Source organism: Melozone crissalis, unplaced genomic scaffold (genome assembly GCF_028551555.1).
Source record: "Melozone crissalis strain CALT ecotype California unplaced genomic scaffold, PUWL_Pcris_2 ptg000006l_1, whole genome shotgun sequence".
Classification (NCBI taxonomy): Eukaryota; Metazoa; Chordata; class Aves; order Passeriformes; family Passerellidae; genus Melozone; species Melozone crissalis.
The window spans coordinates 48,320,213-48,341,428 of NW_026535784.1; the positions used below are offsets into that span (position 1 = coordinate 48,320,213).

Genomic DNA, 21,216 nt, shown 5'->3' on the forward strand with positions numbered 1-21,216 from the left:
CCCGCCATGCTCCGCCTGGGCCCCGCGCTCCTGGCCCGCCTGGCCCGCGCCCCGCTCCGCGCCCCGCTGCGGCCGTGCGGAGCGGCGGCGGCGGGCCATGGCGAGGAGCAGGAGCAGGAGCGCTTCGTATTCCTCGAGTACGAGCCGGACGCGGCTGAGAAAGCGGCGGCGGCGGCGCTGCGCCGGGAGCGGGAGCTGAAGGTGAAGCCGAAGCCGCGGCGGGAGCGGGGAGCTGTGGCGGCAGTGCCGGGCCTGTCCGACCCGTCGGTGCCGCCGAGCGGCGTGAGCTGCTCGGGCTGCGGGGCCGAGCTGCAGTGCGGGGACGGCGGCGCGCCGGGCTTCGTGCCGGCCGAGCGGTTCCGCAGCCTGGTGTCCGAGGGCCCCGCGGGGCTGCGCGGCGCCGTGTGCCAGCGGTGCTGGGCGCTGGAGCACCACGGCAGCGCGCTGCGGCTGCGGCTGCCGCCCGAGCAGCACCGGCGCGTGGTGAGCGCGGCCCTGCGCCGCCCGCCCCGCCACGGCCGCGGGCCGCTGCTGCTCTACGTGCTCGACGTGATGGAGCTGCCCGACCCCGTGCTGCCGCAGCTGCCCGCGCTGCTGGGCCCCGACGTGCCCGCCGCCGGCGTGCTGGTGGTGGGCAACAAGGTGGACCTGCTGCCCGCGGACTGCCGCGGACACCTGGGGCGGCTCCGGCAGCGGGTGGCCGCCGCCTGCGCCCGGGCCGGGCTGCGGGGAGCCGCGCTGGTGGACATCCGCCTGGTGAGCGCCAAGACCGGCTACGGCGTGGAGGGGCTGGTCAGCCGGCTGCAGCGCTCCTGGAAGTGCGCCGGAGATGTCTACCTGCTGGGCGCCACCAACTCCGGCAAGTCCACGCTCTTCAACACCCTGCTGCGCTCCGACTACTGCAAGTCCCGCGCCCCCGACATCATCGACAGGGCCACCGTGTCCCCGTGGCCAGGTGGGTGCACTGCTCGGCTCTTTGTAGCATGGGTAGTGGGGGGTGTGGGGTGTGCAGATAACAGTGAGCTGTGTGCCTCTGCTCTGCTCTCGGCCACCCATGCAGCAGAGAACCTGTCACCAAAGCTGTGTGTGCCACCCTGAGCTCCTCAGTGGTGGGCACCAAGCTCCATGCTTCAGTTTTTCACCTATGAGGAGTGGCTGAAGTGTCTAACCAGGAGAAAAGGGGGTTTGGGAGATGGCCAGGGGTCTATGTACAAATCAAAAACAGGACGGGACTGCTGAGGAACGTGCCTTGAGCTCTTTTATTTTTCAGCATCAGTCTCGTTACGTGGTTATGGCAGTGGGAAGATGCCAGCAGCTCACATCCCAGGCAGCAGACCAAGAACTTAATGTTACAACTTACTTTATAAGTTTTTTGATCAATCACACAAAGCAAAAGCACATTGACAGTAGTTCCATCCAATCACTGTAGGCACAAGTACCTTTGGTTAAAACAATGCTTGCTTATTTCGAATACAGTACCTGCTTGTAAGCCTTGAAGCACAATGCACAGAGCTCCATTATTAAGCTTCAAACTTCCTAATATCTTGCTAGATAAACTTTTCTGTAGCTTAGGGAATTATTCTAGACAAGTGTTAATACACCGACCATTGTTCTATTTGTCCTAGCTTTTCTACTTTTAAAATAATTTTTCTGCTGATCCATCTCATGGCTACTGCTTAGCTCTCATCACAGTTCTGCTGTCTCTGAGGCCTGCCTTTTGCAGCTTCCCTCTGATCTTGTCGATTCCCACAGTTATCACTCTGCATCTACCCAAAAGAAGTTGTAGCTGGGTGGGAGTCGGTCTCTTCTCCAGGGGAGCCAGTGACAGGAGAAGGGGACATAGCCTTAAGAACACTAGGGCAGCTTTAGGTTGGACATTAGCAGGAATTTCTTCACCAGAAGGGTAATTACAAATTGGAATGGATTGCCTAGGGAGGTGATGGAGTTGCTGTGCCTGAATGTGGCACTCAGTGCCATGGTCTAGTCAACATGAGTGATGATCTCAGAGGTCTTTTCCAGCTTAATTAATCCTGTGATTCCTCTCAGGGGGCAGCAGGAGTGGGATGCATGTGCTGAAGGTATTGCACATCCTGTAGCACTAGGAGGCTCTTTATACCAGCATGGGTCTGTGTGCACCCCTGCCAGTTAGGATGGCACCTGATGTGCATGCCTTGCCTGTCTCTATCCATTAGAGGTGTCCTCAAGGCTGGAGAGGCTGGGGCGTGCAGTGGTGAGCACCTGTAGGACAGACCAAGCTGTCTGGAGTTGATGCTTGAATGGGGTGCACTAATTCAGCCTTGGCACCACTTGGCTTTGAGAGTCTTTTATTCAAACTATGTGTGAGAACAGGTCTTAAGCAGGTGGATGACTTGTTTTTGCTTCCCCAAGTTGGGAGGCTGGTACTCTATGGGAGCAGCTGTAGTTCCACCTCTAACTTTGTGTTACTGGGTTTCACCAAAAAGTTAGAGAAGCAGTTTTTTTGTAACCTTGTTCCTCAGAGCTGAAATATGTCAAGTAGTCAGAAATCCAAAAGTGCCTTCTGTTTGTTTTTCCAGGAACAACACTGAACCTGTTGAAATTTCCAATTATTAACCCTACGTGTGACAGGATATTCCGAAGGCAGGAGAGGCTAAAAGAAGAGGCAACAAAAACAGAAGATCAGCTAAGCAGTGAAGAAAAAAAGTACCTTAATCATCTTAAAAAGCAGGGTTACCTAGTGGGTGAGTGAAGGTGTTACCTTTCTGTCCCTAATGAAAACACTGTACTACACAAAGGTTAAATTACTTTGACCAGTGTTTTCTCCCAGATTAGTGGGGACAAGACCTCTATCTCCTCCATAAGCAGCATCATTAGTACTTTTGAGTACCTGTCAGCTGTTGTAGGAGCAGAAGGTTCCTCTGTGCAATGCATCTTCTGTCTGAACAAGGCAGACAAATTCTGATAGCTCAGTAGTTTGCAGGGATATCACAGTATGGGCCATCTCTTGTTACCAAATAAAGAAAATAAGTTTAATTTTAAGTAATCACATTTGGCTGCAGGCTACAGGGCTTCTACATCATTTTAGTATATATTCAAAAGAGGGGGTTGCCAGAAGATAGCTCTGGTTTTCAGATAATTCTGTATTTGGCAGTGTGAGGCAGTGAAAATAGAAGGCAGCCTGCTTTACCATAAATTGGAAATAACTGAGTGTCTGTGATCTGGTTCCTGCTGAGATTTTGGGGCATGAGAAGTGCTAAGCAAGAATCATAGAAGGGATTTCTTATCATTTTGGCTTTTGAACACACAAATTTCAAGCCACATATTGTCATTATCACCTTTATACTACTCATGTGCATCTCTTTTAAGCCATGAAAGGGACAGATGTTTGATTGAAGGAAAGCAAGTTAAAAAGTAAATTACCAGGAGAACCTTTCATTTTAATCCAGGAAGAGTTGGAAGAACATTTCAACAGCAGAAGCCTAGTGCTGAGATTGACTTCGACCCTGACACACTCTCTTACAGCATGGATGAAGATCCTAGAGATGCCCCTAAGAAGCCTGAGGAAAGGGAGGAGTTCACTCACAACGAAGTGAAGGATGCTCGGTGGTGTTTTGACACTCCAGGAATTGTAAAGGAAGACTGTGTGGGTACTTGGTGGTGCTGTGTTTTGGGGTGACAGGGTTTGGGAGGGCTGTTCTGCCTTAGCTGTGCCTGTGAGAGAGTGCTTCTGCTGTAGTCCTGGCATTAGGATTCTCTTAGCTTGGGAATTGTGTTAAGATAAGGTTTAACTCGAGAGGGGTTCATGTGGTAATGCTGTTGCATTCTGAATAATGCAATTCTGCCAGCTTTGCCAAGGAGCTTCAGGGCTGTGTCACCAAGCTGCCACAACCTCTGAACCAAGGGAAGTAAGCAAGAGTGCTCTTAGCAAGTTCACACCAGCATCACCCAATGGAGCTGACACTTCTTCAGCTGTCCCAGCCTATGGAGGAAGGTGAAGCTTAGGGGGATAACCAGAGTTGTATGACTGAACCACACCTTAGAGAAAGCCTTCTCCTGAAGTTAGGAGGATCTGCAGTGTTGCTGCTATGGCTCCAATATGTCAGGCCTTTGTCAGTAGAGCAATGCCCTGCTGAAGCCAGTGCTCACAAAGTGCACATGTCTAAAACAGGCATATTTTGATTTTTGGTGTTTCTAATACCTGTGCAGAGCTGCAGGTCATCTTCTGGGGAAGATTTAATAGTACAGGCAGACAGGAAGGTTCTGAGGAGAATGAAGTGCAAGGATTGTGCTGAGACTTTGCAGCTCAAGTGCAGGGGCTGCTTTCATGGACACTAGGAAGACTCCTGGTTTTCTAGTGGTGTATTTGTCAGACCATAACCTGTTTTACTAGGCTGCATTTTGGTCTCTGATAGCCAGTGTAAAGACTGGCATCAGCTTAGAGACCTGGTTTGGTAACTTGAGATTGTGTGTGTTCTTCCCTTCTTCTGGAGTTTAATACTTGTGGAAAATACTTCCTGCATCCAGAAATAGTTTCTGATTCTGATTCTCCTCATGCCTCATGTTCTCCTTTTGAGAGCTCCATGCCAAGTTTCAGATCAAATTTTGTTCTGCAGTTAATGTTCAGTCTAAGTGGAGGACAAGCAGATTGTCTGTGGCACATTTTGGCAGGGGACGTTGTTTCTGTTTCTCACTTACTGTGTGGACCAGAATTGAACTGTTGAGTCAGATGTTCTTGACATTGCTTTCATTGGTCTTTTTTCCTCTATCGATATAATGCCAATACGAACTTTGTTGTTCTCATTGAAACATGTGGGATGAGTTATGATAATTTATTTTGCAGGTTTTGAATCTCCTAACAGAGCAGGAAGTAAAGCTGGTTTTGCCATCACATGCCATTGTTCCACGGACCTTCATTCTCAAGCCACGAATGGTGTTGCTTTTAGCAGCCTTGGGACGTATAGACTACTTAGAGGTAAGGGAAGATTTTGGGAGCAACCGCTTCATCTCTTACTGCAGTCCCAGCCATAAAAAGCTTTCTGGGTAGCTTTCCCAGACCCCTTCATTGCTGCTTTGGAGATGATGAACCAGTTACTGAACCACTGCATGAAGTCAGAATGCCTTGGGATGGGTAGTTGGAAGGTTTTTTACTTGGTACCCCATGCAATATTACATAGTGTGTAATGGGAACGGCTTTAGAATGCTGACAGACATCTTCAGTTTAATGGGCTTCCCATGGCATACAGAGAGGCATGAGGGAGGGAGAAGAATGTCAGAATTAACTGGGAAAATAGGTGTCTTTCCTCATTTCTGTGTTTTGTGAAAGCTGCCTGCCAAGAGAGAAGAGCATACACATTTTTCTTTCCTGGCAAACCTCTGAAGAACTTGCTCCCTGAGTAGGCAATTAATTGCACGTGTATTTTAGTTTCTGTAAAAAGTATTTTTCAGATGTGTTGTGTTCCCCCTGCCAATAATTATTAAATCATTAAAATTAAATTATTAAAAATCCCATGCCATACACCTTTATTGAACTGTGTGGAATTGACCTCCCATGATGCTTCCCCTGTAAGGGGCAGTTTCTACATAAGAACATTAGACATTATCATAAGTCTTAGATCATTTTCTCAGTAGCTTGCCTGTGTACGGCTATTCCTTTGTTTCAGTCTGCTTTCCAAGATCAGCACAGAAATGTTGAGTTGGTACTTTGCTGAGGACACTTCTGACCTGCTGGAAGAACACTAGAAAGGTGGAGGGTGCAGGATTCTGTAAAGTAAAATATGTACTGGTATGGCTGGAGCGCACATCAGTGTATCAGTCTTGTGTATCTTTATCTTCCTGTTATCTTGGAGGACAGTTGTGCTCAGATCATGACAGAAGCTCCTGCCTCAGCTTAGACCTTTGAACTTGAAGGAATTCCTGCCCTTATTTCTGACTGCTAGCAGTGTGTGAAGAGATCTCTCCCCTCTCTGACCTTGTTGTCTCTTCCTGCAAATGTGATAGGAATGCCTGCTGCAATTGTTCCACCAGCTTAGCATAGCTTGAGAGCAGCTGGAACCAAGTTCTGTTGAATGAGCACTGTGTGTTAGAAGTGTAGAGTGATAGGAGAAGAAGCACCAGACCAAATGTCCATCACCTCTTGCACTGAATAACCACACTGAGTTTGTTCTTGTGAATTAAAGGAGAGCAAAGATGTCTCTTGGATGATTTACCTGAGCTGAACAGCTGTGCTGGCTGTAAATGGGGCATTGGGGGTACTTTGAGGCAGGATGGTGAAGCTGTGGGTCTTCTCTTCTGGAAACTCAAATCCCAGTTTTATATAAACCCTGGCTGCTGTCAGTGGCAGAGACAAGGACCCCTCAAACAGGGAGGGGGCATCCAGCAGGACAGGTTTTCAACATGCAGGAAATAAATGGGGCAGGAGAGAGCAATTCAGGGCTGCTTTTCTCTTAGCATAATTAACATCCTTTTGGTATTTATTTCAGGGAGAAAAGCCTGCCTGGTTTTCTGTCTTGGCTTCTAACCTGTTGCCAGTCCATGTTACTACACTGAGTAATGCAGACACCCTCTATGAGAAGCATGCAGGCCAAGAGTTCCTCAAGGTAAGGGGAGGTGCTGGGGAGAGCTTGTGGCTGCAGGTGGGCAGGACCCCTGTCTGGGGCACAACTGACAGGGAACATCCACAGGTATCAGGAGTTTGGCACTTGTTCGGTGGGAGGTGCTCAGTGTGGAGCAGTCTTGCACGGACTGTGTGGCTGAAGTGTGTTAGGAAGGAGCACTCTTTAGATTATACATTTTCAGCAGTTCCTGCTTCTAGCATTCAGGCTGATGAGATCTGCAGTGCTCTGCATACTCATATTTGGCTCTTCTTGAACAGCCTTAAAGTGCACACAGCAACAGGGATATTTTCCATGGCAGACCTGCAGACAGGGGTTTCAGAACAAATTGCAGCTAAAAAATTTACTTTTCTTACTCTTTCCCTGCTGGATCTTCTGCACCTGTCTTCATCTCTTGGTGGTCTGACTTTTTCCTTGGTATGGCAATGTTCTGTGTAGCACTTGCAGATTGATGGGAGATGGTGTGAGCTGTCCTTGCCCTGGCATTTCCATTCCTGTGCTCATGGAGAACATTTGCTGTCACTCACATCAAGGCAGCTGGCCTGATCCACCAGCTGCATCCTGCAGTGGGCACTCCATCTTTGCTCACCTCCCACAGGGTACCTCTGGGTGTCATCCTGACTGTTCTGACAAACCTGAAATAACTCTTGGAGGTTATTCAGTCCAGCTCTTAACTGGCTAACAAATGTTTAATGTCTTTATTCTTCCTTGTGCCTTTCTTGCCAGTTTGAGGTAGGAATGCTGAAGAATCTCTTGACTGTTAAAAATTTTCTCTGTGTTTTAATCTTAGGTTCCCATGGGTGGGGAAGAGAGAATGAAGGAGTTCCCCCCACTTGTCCCTCAAGACATTACACTGAAAGGAATTGGTACCACTGAGGCAGTTGCAGATATCAAACTTTCCTCTGCAGGTAATTTAATATTTCTTCATTAGTTTGCTTTGCAGGGTTTGCATCCTAGAAACATTGATGGGAAGAGCCCTCTGAAGGGGTGAAGCTGTATTTCCTGCTCAGAGCAGGATGTGAACACAAAATCATAGCAGCCATGACTTTGTCCAGCTGAAGCCTCCAAGAATGGAGATTGGCAGCCAGGCTTGCACAGGATGGCAACACTGGAATACTTTTTGTTCTGGCTGCCATACAGGTTCTACAGCATCAGGAATGGCTGTAACACTGTCAGCTGTCCAGGTGAGAGGGAAAGGGCCATTGATTGATTGGAAAGCTTCATTCTTGTGTTTTGGTAGTTCCCACCACCCCTTTTGAGTTTACCAGGAAAGAGCCATGTCTTAGAAGAGTAACATGGCTTTAGGTGCTGCCTTCTGTTGGGGAAAGGCTGGAAATGACCTTTGGGCTTGGTTTCTCCAGCAACCACACGAGGGTAGCTCAGATTTTTAGCCACTCTGGGAGGCAGCAGTTTGTGTCAGAACCTTGTTTTGATCCTGGGGACTTGTCTTCCTCACTGTCTGTGTTCTCTCTGGCTGTGCAGGCTGGGTGGCAGTGACAGCTCACGAGGAAGAGGAACTGCTGCTCCGAGCCTACACTCCCAAGGGCACTGCGTTGGTGGTGAGGGAGCCTCCCCTTCTGCCTTACATCAGTGCCATCAGAGGGGCCAGGATCCCAGGCACTCCTGCCTACAGGACCAAAAAGCCTCCTTCCTTTGTGGAAAACCTAAGAACCACAGGAAACAGATAGTGCCTCTCATCATCCGAGCAAGGCAGAAGCCAGAGCAGCCCCTGGAGAAGCTTGTGACTTACTGGTATTCAGAAAATGTTGGGACTCATTTTGGAAGGCCAGCAGGCACATTTTGGAAAGCAGGGCTGGGGGGAGCTCCGCAAGTCCACGTGTGATCCAGCTGCTGAACTGCAGCCATTTTGAATGAACTGAGAGGCTGGGACCTTGCTTTGGGAGGAGAAACTGCTTCTCCCTGGGATCTGCATTGATGGGCAGATCCCTTTACCTGTTCTCTCTTGAAATACAGGGTGGAACTCACCTGCCTGACCTGGCCTGAATTTGCTGCTCACAGAGTAGGTGGTTTCTTGCAGACATGCTCCCTCATGTCAGAAATCATCACCTTGTTCTTAAGGTATTTCCATAGTTAAGGGAGTGGAGGGAGTTGGAATGAGCAGGGAGTGCTCCAGTGTGGGTATGACCCTCCTAGTGGCTGACACTGATTCAACAACATTGACCAGAAGTGTCCTTTCTCTCCTTCAGCATCAGGAGCAGATTAGGGTGTGCAGTATCCTGCTTTTGGACACAGGAAGAGTGATTTAATGAAAAGCAGGTCTGCTCATGTGCTTGAAGAGGAAAGTTTTGCAATTCACTGCTTTCATTTGGTTTCTTGGTAGCTTGGGTACAGGTTTTTGAAACCAAGGGCATAGAATAAAACTTCTCAAAGACCATCTTTTGTTGACCTAGTTGAGAAAGCACTCTTTGTGTGGATATGAGCATCTTGCTAAACACATGAAAGCTCCAGTGCAATAATAAACATGCTCAATCTGCCAAAGACAGGCAGACTGTGAGAGACACATGGCCAGTCAGTCTGCTGAAAAAGAGGCAAAAAAAAGAGTATTTTCTAATCTCCCTACCATTTCACTGATGTTTTCCTCAGTCAGTCCACTGGTCCCCAGAGGCAGCTCTGCTGTCCTTGGGTCCTTGGCTGTTGTCCTGAAGAAGCCTGGGTGATCAGCAGAAATCATTGGCTTATTCAGCATCCTCTTCTCACCATTGTTGCGTGTGGGACAGTGTATTGGCATTCCTTTAGGGAAACCTGTCCCTTTGCCCTGCTCTTTGTTTCCCCCCATTTTCAGCCCAGAATCCACCATGTGGTCTGTCTGCAGCCCCTGCTCAGGGCTGCTCTCATCCCCTATGTGAAGCTGCTGGGACTTCTGTGGAGCCACTTTCTGTGCTCTGCCACTTCCTTCAGCTCTTCCTTGCCCTGCACTGCCACCTCCTTCCCTGCTCCCCCCGCTGGGGGCTGGGGAGATGGGGTGGGCCAGGTGGGGCCATGGTGGCTTTGAGAAGTGCTGGGTTCAGCACTGTCCTGGGGGAGTTTCCTGTCCTTGCTGGCAGCTGCCCAGTCCTCCCTGTGTAGAAAATCAGTTCTTTGTGAAGGTCAGTCTGCTGCCAGTGAACCCAGGGAATGTGGTTCACATGTGTTCAGTCTGTGTCTAGACTAGAGTTCTTCCTGTACATTAGACAAAATATGTGCACTCTCTCCTTGACTTCTCAGAAAGCCTTTTCTAGTTCTTTCTGGAAGAAAAAAAACTATGGCAGCATGTTCCTCGCTGCACAGGCTGTGACTCACACAGCTCTCCTGTTTTCCTCTGTTTCTCTGTTGTGAAAGCCAGCACATGTGTGGCCACTCCTAGGCTGTGCTTGGCAAGCCTCAGAGCACAGGCAGCAAGATCCAGAATGTGTTTTTTCCAGCATGGGTATATAGGACTGTAGCTGTCTTCCTGGCTGGATTTCTTTGTGCTCTTGGCAGGCCTCACATTTGGCTGCCAAAATTACTGAAGGAGTTGCCAGCAGGACTGGTGTGAGGATTATCTGTTTTAGCTGTGTTAATCTTCACAATGCTGTGATTTTCAATTTCCCCTTCACAAAGGGAAAAAGCACATCTTTTTAATGTTTAAGAACAAGATTCTAGAAGCTTTTTTTTTTTTTGAGAGAGATTCTTTCTAAAATTACTTTTGCAGTGATGGAAGAGAAAGTGCCGCATTTATCTCAACTGTTGTAATACACACAACAAACCAACCCTGGTACAAATTCTGTCCATTCTTTTTGAGCAGACCATGGATTTATCAAGCAACCATGTTGTTTTGTATATTTCTTCAAGACTGGGTATCTTGAGCATTTTTAAGCTGACAAGAGGCTAAACAATTTCTTTACGTGTGTAGAAACAGCATGAACAACTCATGTTGTGCAGTTTATGTCTTGGGCAAGAATGCTGAGAAGAATGCAAAAGAATACTGAGACAGGGACTTCTGAATCTTGAATAAATGCACCAACCAAACTTCCTCCTGCATGATTTACATGCATCAGATGATGGTGAGAGAGAGAAAGAGTATCAAGATCTGCCAGAACTTCCACCTTAATATCACAACCCAAAAGCAGGTGAAGGTATTGAAAGATACCACAGTGGCACCTATTACTTTTCATGCTTGGCTGTATGACAGGTATGGGGATGATGTACATCATGAGAAGGGACTGGTAGCCAACACTTCCCCTCTGCACATCAGGGGTGTGAAAGGCACTGTAGCTTTTGGAGGCAAAAGCCACTATAATGTTCTTGTGGGGATGATGCAATTCTGCAGTTGCCTGAATTCAGAGCTGTGCTCACAGGCCACAAGAGAATCCATCACTCCTGCCTGTCTAGCTTCCAGCTTGAAAGTAGCTTTGGTACTGATTTCCATAAAAACATCAATTTCTTAGCATAATAGTAATGGGCTGCAGAGGTGAATTTGCCTGGCTCTGCCTTTTTGCTTTGTAAAGTTCTCACACATCTAGTGGCTTTAGTTCTTCCTGGAGCACTGCCTGGGGTGGTGTCACTCTGTTCCCAATGTGAAACAGACTGTAATTTGCACAGGCTGTTCCTCAAACTTTTGTAGAAGAATAAAAGTTTGGATTTGTTTCCATCACTGAAGTGTCTGGAAAAAGAAAGGTAAAATGATTAAGAATTTCAAACGCTTGAAAACTGAAGAAGAGGGGAAAAGCTGGAGCAAATAGAAGAAAAAAAGTAAGTAGCAGGAACTGCCTAGAGGAGGACTACGTTTAGAGACAACAAGGTTTATATTTTGTGGTCTTATGTGCAAATCTCACCACAGGAACATTTCAAAACCAGGGCCTGGAGTTTGGTCCCCACAGACCTCAAAACAGTTCTAGAATGGAGTACAATTGACAAGTGTTATGGAAACAGAGGGAAACATAAATAGCTACAGTTTGTCTTCACAAAACTGTCAGAAATCTGTCCACAGAGATCAAATATCATGTCTCTGTGATCTGATGTATGCTCCACAACCAAAACCACAAAAGACAATGTACTGCATTTGTTTTAAGGGTACACATGAACTCAGCAAGCAGTTCTTGGGGTGAGAAACAATACCTTTAACCCTTTATACATTTGCTAATTGAAAATAAAAATTAACTACAAAATTAGTCCTGGTCTTTCCCTGTGCATGGTAGATTGTACTGCATTTAGTCTGAAATTAATAAACAGGTATATAGTCACACAGATTTTGGAATTTTGAATTAAGCTATCTACAGTTATAAAAGAGATTTTATTCTACACTTCTAGACCATTTGGTGTGGCTTTGGTTTATTTTTTTATAAGATGAGAAAACCACTTCTACAGTACATTCTATATTTGCAAAACAAGCACATTTAATTTTAGAAAACACAGTGAAGTGAGGGAAGCCTGACATTTTTTCTAAAAGTCAAGGCAAGCAAAGTTAGAGGTTAGAAGCAGGTCCTTGAGCTTCTAAATGTCAGATTTACCACGACCTTAATAAAATCCTGCAAATACAAAATATGTTGTAAACATTAACAATGGGACAAGAAAATAACAATATATCAAATACATGTGCAAAGGTTCTCAGAATTTGCTCAACCTCTTGCAGTTATGACAAAAGAGGAAATACGGGAAAAGAGAGAAAAGAAGAAAAAAGTGTAAAAACATGGTATCCAACAGAAGGAGGTTAACCTCACTGATGTGCTGTTCATACTTCATTACAAGGTGAGGGGACCCACAGGCAGAGAGCTTTGAGCATATAACTCCTTTTTGTCCAAAGAATAAGGGAAATTTAGAGAAGTAAAGGAAATTCCTCCCAATAAGTATTAGGAAACATGTCAGACAGTATGCATGCAGCAAAGTCTTTCAAATTAGTGCCTTAGAGGACATCTTTTTCCTGATATCAGCTAACTGGGAAATGCAGTAAATATCTTTGACTAGAACCTACCAGGCAATGGACTGACACAGGGATTCACTAGGAAAAATTTAAGGTTTATCCATACTGACAATCCTGCAGATTTTAAGATTAGAGATTTTTGGCTAAAACTAGTGGACAGGCAAATGCTTTTAAATTTGAGCATCCAATCTTTATGAATCCAGTGAGCATTTTGGAAACAATCATTTGACATCCATGTTACAACCTACCCACTTGTTGCTGAGCTTTGGCACTCTGGGCTCCCTCCATGGAACTCTAGGACTTGTGGTTACATCTGTGTAGTAGCTCCCAAGAGTTCTTCTGTGATAGTATATAATTCAACCTTTTTAAAAGAGCTGTGATGCTTTGAAATGCTGTGGTAGTCAGTACTGCTGAGTATGGAGGTCATGAAAAGGAATGAGTGTGTTTCAGGATCCATGGCATCCATATGGACAAGCACCTTTGGATGAGTGAGGGCAGTGGCAGACTGCCCCTTGGTTTGTTGCTGGCAGTCCTGTTTGAGAAGCAGGAACTGGCCAATTGAGCCAGTTCACATTAAATTTCTTCAGGCTGCTCAATTTGTTTAAATGTGATACTGGTGGGATACATCCTGAGGATGACCAACAGTGATGTCAGAACTTCACAGTAAGGAAAGCTTCTGTGGCAAAGAAGGGAATGAACTGTATGCTGTTTATGAAAGATTATGCAAGTGACCCATTTAATATCTTACAGTAAATCAATAGGGGCTCTTGTGGGACAAAACCCTCAGCAAATTAACAACGTGTTGTGACCTTGACAAATGAAAACCCTGAGAGGTGGGCTAAGAATAAAGAGTCAGTGATAAAGCAGTGGGGATGCTAACAAATGGCATTTATTAGCCTAACTCCACAAGGACTGGCAAATTCTCCTCTCCCCATTCCTAAGCCTACAAAAAAAGGAAAACTAAAAACAAAGGGAGTCAGGAGGAGGCTGAGGGCTGTCAGTGCCCTCTGAAAGAGGGATATGTAGAGGGGCATGCTTAAGAAAGACACTAAAACTACAGTAAGCCTAGAAATAAAACAACCAGAAATAAAATTGCTGATGTTTCCCAACAATGCAGGCCAAAACATGGTTCCTGTTTGAAGCATTCAGAGACTTAGGTTAGGGTTACAATACTTGATTCTGAAAAGGCAGCCTTTCAGTCAAGTTTTGATTGAGGGGACTCTATGGAAGCACTGCAAAGTGCACTGCACTTGTCTGGCTAATGGAGCATGAGAGAGGTGAAGCTGATGGTGGTCAAGGGAGCAACATACTACAAATTAAAGGAACTGGCTCAAGTGGAAATGAACACCACTGAGAGTGAGTGCAGAACTGTTGTACTCAAAGTTATCCCTGTGTACAGATCATTTCGCTGTCAAACTGAAGATCATTAAACATGCCTAACTCTTAAACAACTAAATTGAGGTTAAAGCTGTCATTTATGCCAAGCAAAGAGAAATTCTAGCAAAACAACAAACTAACAAAACCCAAGCAAGCCCTTCATCGCATTTTGGGCTGCCTCACTGAAATTCAAGGTCAACCAACCCAACAGGATGAAAATAACCACATGTATAAATCTTTAGAACACTACTTTAAAGTGAAAGTATGCATTAGGTTCAATGAGTTATGAAAAGAACATTTTGCTGCCTGTGACTGTAATTTTTGAAAATTATGTTATTTTCAGTGTTAACATGTTTATCTTGTACTACATTATGAACATACATTGGTAAAGGGGTACTTGCACCAATCTATTTCCAGTCTTGGATTAGGACTAATGTACCTGACAAAATCCAAGTGTTAGGAAAGTGACATTGTTCCATTTTCTGCCAACAGGTCAGCTTTTGAAAAAGCATAAAGAATAATACATATGCTTCTGATATTCAACAATCTGTCAAAAAAGTTTATGTTGTTTTGAGTTCTCCTGAAATTGCATCACATTAACATCAAACCTCAAAAACATTTGTCGTGCAGGTAAAAAGATGAAAACCTAGATGGAAATGGATATGGGTTTAAAAGGAAGGAAGCCCTTCTCTTTTATTGCTTTTAATCTTCTAACTTCAATTAAAATGATTTCTAAGAGAGATGCCAGAGGCTGCCTGAAGGAAAATTTTCTGTTGACAACAGTAGTGACTGTATTTTATTCGTATTTGTGATAGAAGGGTTACTGCTTTGACTGGGGCTTATTTACTTGGGTGCATATAAAACCTCAAATGATAGATTAGATTATTAATTCTTTCTCTGTGTTTACATACTGAGTAAACCTAATAGCATTCCTGCTGATACTGCCACTGATTTTTATTTACTTTCCAGAATATGATGCATAGGGAAGTTTTACAACACACAGTTCATTTGGGCCTCGCTTTACTTCTGCTTTTACCTAAACCCAGTTCCACTTGAAAGCATCTAAGCACTGCTTAATTACTGAGCAACGTGGCCCAAGGAATCTGTGGATTTGTGATTGTGTAACTTACCACTAAATGTTGCATCTTTACATCCCTGAGTTGTGGATCAGGTGGGATACATCTTCCTTAAGCATCCTGACACTTTCTATTCCTAGAATGCTAGAAATAAGCCAGAACTATCTTGGTTGGATCTCTTTTTCTTCCTGGAGATTTGCCACAGTAGAAAAAGAAGGACCTGCAGAATAATTCAGAATAATTTATACTGACACAATACTGAATTCTTTGGGGCTTTTTCTACATCTTTTTGCAAATGGAATAGTGAATACCAGGAACACAGATATGATTAACTGGTTCTTCAGGCAGTCAGATTACCAGGGACTATAGAGACAAATCTAAATCAGTCTGGGAAAAATATCCTTCAAAAATATTCTACTGGGAAAGTTTCAAAAAGGGAAAACAAAAAGCCACTCACTGAGCATGCTGTGAAAGCTGAAATATTTGAAAACAACCTAATCTGACTGATCATACCACAGGTTTTTCATTAAAACTTTACGTGGTCAATATATGAGTAAAAACGCTTGGGATTCCCACCCATAAGTACTCCTGAATATTTCTTTCTGATTTCTGAAGTGATATATACCTTTCTTTACATTTGCTCTTGGGTTTCTGCAGCTTTCTTCTGCTAAATGTTGATGCAACTTAATTTTCCAATCATAAAATGGCCTTCTAAACTTTCCAACTTGTTGGGAAAATTAATATTTTAACAGTACTGACAAATAATTATTTCCAATGCTTTGCCTCTCAAGCAGCCATAAAAATAAAAATAGCCAATCACAGAAATGGCCATAATTTTTCCATTTCAGTGTTTTCACCTTTCTTTGAGTGGCTCATGATAGAGATGAAAACAGCAGCAGCAGGGGAAAAAAAAAAAAAAAAGAGAGGGGCAGAATTGACTGTAATTCAAAAGAAGTCACTCATTATGGGTATAGGAGTGGATGATGCTGAAATAAGACCAAGAACTGACATTTATGGTTCCTTGGCTCTCTGTATGAAACATTAATGTACTCTGGATCAGTGGATAAATGAATGAAGAGGGAAGACAAAAAGAATGAAGCATGGAAACAAGAACCACCCAGGCCAAGGTGATTACCAGTGAAATTGCTCCTCCTTTTGTATTTGCTTTTTCAGTGATTAGCTTTTGCCATTAATTTAATCCAAGATGACAGGGTGCTGCACATCAGCCCAGGTATCATCTGATCAAATGGCAGAATCCAAGCAGCACAGAGCACAACTGGCCCTCAGGTGCTCCAGGAATGCTCACAGTCCAGTTATAGCTCATGGGTGAGACATGGGACACATGATAGGGATATTCTACAGACCTCTCAGCATTAATTAACCTATTGCATACTGCTCTGTGATGACACTGAACACATTCTACAACACATTTCAAAAATCCGTGGTGACTGCAAAACCAAATATAATTCTAACATTTGATTTGCAAATATTTGGGGCAAGTGAAGAACAATTCCATAATATCCACAGCAATGCCTTCTTATTAAATTCATTGAGTGTGGATATATTTTAGATCTGTAGGTATTTGCATAATGAGCGTACTTGATAAATAATTACTAAGTTACAGTTAATTGTCCAATTAATTATGAGAAAATCAATTTGAAGAGTTGAAATTGAGAAGTCTTACAAGTTGCAGCAAGAAGACACGAAGAGCAGATGAAAGGAAAAGGTAAATTCAATTAAAATGCCATCTAAGCCAACTTCATAATTTTTAAGACAGTGAAGAGGGGTGGGCAGCTTGCATCCCACTGCTGTGAGATACTTCCCTGCCATTGAGATTTCTAAGACCATTAGCTCTGATCCTCTGAACCTTTGCACAGAAGCTCTGTCTATTCCACAGAGACCATTAGTCTCACTGAACTCCGCCTGCTTTCCCTCAGGGAGGTTTGCACACATAAACAGAGATGCTTGAAAGCTTCTCTGTTTAATAATACATTATTGCTTTCTATAAATTGGAGCATTTTCATTCATTTTTGCAGGCTAAACATGGGGCTTATAGCAAATACAGCTAGATCATGAGTACCTATGTGATGGTGCCTCTGGCACTGCCCTCAGCTGTGATGGCCCTTATTGACACAGATCTGTCAGCAGCAAACTTCAGACCAAATTCTACCAAAAGCAAGAGCCTGGGCCAGTCTCAGGACAGAGCAGCACATTATCCACACTGTGGGGAAAATAAAGCTCATTTAAAGTTTGCTTTTTCGAAGAGGAGAGAATAAAGCCAGTGCCTTAACAGAAGGGCTGAAGAGCAGAGGGTGAATTGCCACTTCCATGAATGAACATTGCAGTCACTCAAGCTTGACAAGACAGGAAGCAGCACCTGGGAGAGTTTGGGAAATTCTGATGTTCACTTTCCTTAATCAATTTAAAGCACAGCCTCTACTTTTCACGTGCTGCTTTCCAATGTCTTAGTCATGCCTCCATGCATCAGCAGATTTGCTTTTCCAACAGCATTTGAGGTGAGGACAGAATATCTGCAGTTTTAATCATGAGCATTTTCAGATGTGTATATGTTTTTAGTGAGCAGAGTGCTCCTTTCCCTGCTTTCCCAAGTAATTTGGTATACATCTCCTAATAAATCACCTTTCATTCTTTGCCATTGTCATCTGAGGAACTTTTCCTTGTCACTCACACTTCTGGGCAGCATAGGAAGTCTGCCAGTGTGCAATATTTTTATTGATAACACAGAGAATAGACCACCTGCCTATTTCACCATGCCAGTGTGACAGACAGTCCTCAATGGGTAAATGAGGGTAAATGCACCCAAGTAAATAAGCCCCAGTCAAAGCAGTAACCTTTCTATCACAAATATGAATAAAATACAGTCACCACTGTTGTCAACAGAAAGTTTTCCTTCAGGCAGCCTCTGGCATCTCTCTTAGAAATCATTTTAATTGAAGTTAGAAGATTAAAAGCAATAAAAGAGAAAGTTTTCCTTCCTTTTAAACCTAAAATGACTTTTTTTGCCAGGTAAGGTGGGCTGTGGTTGAGAACAAAAATACAGATACAGATATCCCAGCTCAGCTGACCATGGATAACTGTACTGAGTGTAAGTCTTCACAATCAGTGAAAAAGAGGAAATCTGGATGTGCCTTAGCACTTTTCACAGTGAGAATAAGCTGATTTATAAAGGTTTGTTTTGTTTGCTTTTAGGAAACTACCAATTGTCTTCCCAGTTCAAACATCTCTGTGTTGCTAATCACAAGTTATTGATTCTCCCCAACCAATCTTTCAGTTATTGCTCATATTGTTCTTTTTCCTTGGCATTTTCCTGTTGTGTTATTTCAGATGTCTGCTTCAGCACTAACCACACACTCTCTTACAGAGTTGCACTGTAACACAATTTTTTTCACCGAAGGAAGCAAGCAGTGTTGAGATGTCATTTGTATCAGGTGATATTGGGGGGGGGAAGGGGGAAAGGGTAATATTTGATGCTCAGTTCCACCAGGATGGAAAGTGCAATGGTAATTCATAAGTGAGAGATATATATGAAGTAAAAGCAAAGCCAGGCTAGTCTGAGAAATAAAAGATCTGCTTTAAGATGCTGTTGGTCTTACCACCCACCACACTTAGAAAGCCACACCACCCACCAAGAAAACAGTGGGTTTGTACAATGTGCTTACATGCTCAGAGATGAATCTCCTAATATAATATTTGTAAAGATATTTAGGGACAGTTAATTTCTAGTGATTTTACTGAGTTACAGATGCCATAGCAGCTCTTGAAGTATGCTGTTTTCTTGTACGTGCTCAAATTACCTGGATGTAAAACAAGCTCCCCAAAACAAAGTAATAAAACATTTTTTCATAGTTACATGGCATTCAGGTTTGAGATGCTGAGGTGGTTTGGTGATGAAAGGGCTGTAGAATGCTCAGAAATCACCAAAAATGTTTCTTTATGTACCTAAATGAATCCCTAATCCTTGACCCCAGTCAGAGCCAAACTCATGAGCTCCAGCACGGCTGAAAGCAGTGCAAGGACGAGGATGGAGAATCCCCTGGTGTCACCACATGGGTGCAGAGGTCCTTCCCCAGGCAGGCACTACCAGCAGGTCCCAGATGGCAGGGACAGTTTCCCCTCTGGGCTCAACTGAGCTGCACTGAAATCAGCATCATCTCTGTGACCAAGCCATGCTGCTCAGCAGTCCTTCAGAGGGGTCATTCGAGGGCTGCTTTGTTCTCTGAGGTGGGACATACACCTCACTGGGCTGTTATTAGGGCCCTTGGCAGACTTAAAAAATGTTAGGCTTTTATACAAACCTGTTACAGGAGCCTCAGAGGCTTTTGAATTCACATTTGCCCCTGTAGCCATGTGTCCAGCAACCCCAGCCATACAGCTGTTTCCCATCTCGTTTTATGGTGGCATGTGAATATTTTCTGATTAAAAGATTATTTTCTGATTAAAAGATGGCATTTCAGGGGATATTCAGTCTCCTGTCTTTGAAGTGGAGGATCAGCTCTTTCCCTCTGTACCACTTGATGGCACACTTGCATAGCACACTGCAGGCTGAAGGCAAGAGAAATCCACATGCAAATCCTGTCCAAAGTTGTTCCACTTAATTTGTTCTGCATCATGAATGTACCTGTTTAATTGATTAAAGAAATCTAACACTGTAGTATTGAGTAGGAATAAGCAGGGCATACAAAATAATTACATCAAGAAAGCCCTGCATTTTGCAATTTTAATCCCAGAAGTTTGCCTGGATAATTCATTACTTTTTCATTATCTCAGTAAGTTTGGTAAGAAACTTGCCTTTGTCCTGCTGAGCCTTTTCTTGCAAGGGGGACAAATTTTCCTTGCCCAATATTTTATTCTTCCTTTTAGAAGGTTTGTAGCAGGTTTGCTCATTGCATGTGCTCATGGGTGGTTCAGGGTTTTCTTTTGTCCTTTCAGTTCAAAATAAATAATAAATTGCTATTGAAACAAAACAATTATACCTTCTGTTTGGCTAAAATGTAGGTGGTAATTAGTTTATGTCCTTTGAGTAATAAAATTATGATTCAACTTCACATCAAAGTAACATTCTCCAGTGGTCTATTTCAGTTTAGTAATGCATATTAAATGTTGTCACATATGCCACTTCTCTCTGCATGATTATACATACATCAGTGAATGCTGCAGATGGCTACAGACCACAGGTAGAAACAACTTGCTGGTCTGTTGGATTTTATGACTTCACGCAGAAAACATTGAAACATTTATCAGCTCTTTATGGGCAGAATCTTAATGGGAAAATGTAAATGACCATGGCCTGAAGTTAAAAAATTTCAGGGGCTGGGGTGAAATGTGTAGAGTGGCTGACTGTCATAGGAGCACTTTCTGTTCAAGGGCTGGGATCCAGGTTCTGAAAGGGAACCTCAAGGGGGAAGCTGGAAGCACCCCAGTACAAATTAATGAGTGCCAAGTGACCCTTGTATTCACCAAAGCCTAAATCCCAGCACCATTTCTTACACAAACTTTGTGTGGTCCACAATGCAGTAGCTAAAAGTCTTTCCTGGCCATGACTTTAACTGTCTCTTACTTTGATGCTTCATCAGCTCTTCAAGGGCTAAATTAGCAAGGACAGACTTCTTGCCTTTGTTCCCTAATTATCCTTGTTTAACTTAGTGACTTTCTTCCCCTCCTCCTCCAGCGCTCCTTCCCTATTCCTTCAAATGCACGGGTAAAAGATGAGCTGCATGTTTAAACCAGGGAGAATTAATGCTTTTTATTTTTCCTGGAAAACCAGAGAGCAGAGTGGGAGCCTCATCAATAAGTGTCATGGGAAGGCAGCACCTGGGAGGTTGTGAAGCGTACGCTGTCCTGACTTCCTCCATTACCCACTGAATTGCATTGGCAGTGATAATTGCAGCTTCAGGAAAAATAACTGCTAAACAATGATAGCACTAAAGCCCTACAGCCTTTCTCAATTAAATTAAGTGGAAATTTAGTCCTTGAGTACTACTTCTGGAACGGGCTGAGCAGAATGAGAGCAGGCGCCTGGTGGGCTGCAGGGTAGTGTAGGGCAGGAGAAACACTGCTGGCTTTGCTCTGTGACCTCTGCCCCTGTGCCCCCTCTGAAAAGTCACTGTCCACCTCTGCCCTACAGCTAATGTTGGCATGGGAATAAAAACAACAGATTGCAGGCTAAATCTGCTCTAACAGAGGCCATGTAAGCTCGTGAATTTAGGGGAAGGCCAGTGCCACCTCTGTAGACATCATTTCTCTTCTGGTTTTG

At 44.2% G+C, this 21,216-nt stretch overlaps 1 protein-coding gene across 1 annotated transcript; it reads left to right on the top strand.

The window, feature by feature from the left end:
* Nucleotides 1-6: 6 nt before the first annotated feature.
* Nucleotides 7-8,679, top strand: NOA1 (nitric oxide associated 1). The gene is made up of 7 exons (XM_054295836.1): nucleotides 7-955; nucleotides 2,556-2,720; nucleotides 3,426-3,622; nucleotides 4,820-4,951; nucleotides 6,459-6,575; nucleotides 7,381-7,498; nucleotides 8,073-8,679. The coding sequence occupies exons 1-7, from the start codon at nucleotides 7-9 to the stop codon at nucleotides 8,276-8,278; spliced, it is 1,884 nt and encodes a 627-aa protein (XP_054151811.1). The 3' UTR covers nucleotides 8,279-8,679.
* The last annotated feature ends 12,537 nt before the right edge of the window (nucleotides 8,680-21,216 follow it).

Bases quoted from the DNA above. Each gene is read 5' to 3' on its own strand.
- NOA1 (XM_054295836.1), top strand. From the start codon at position 7: ATGCTCCGCCTGGGCCCCGCGCTCCTGGCCCGCCTGGCCCGCGCCCCG. The intron at 3,623-4,819 runs GTGGGTACTTGG...TTTATTTTGCAG, and splicing joins GAATTGTAAAGGAAGACTGT to GTTTTGAATCTCCTAACAGA. The intron at 6,576-7,380 runs GTAAGGGGAGGT...TTTTAATCTTAG, and splicing joins CAGGCCAAGAGTTCCTCAAG to GTTCCCATGGGTGGGGAAGA.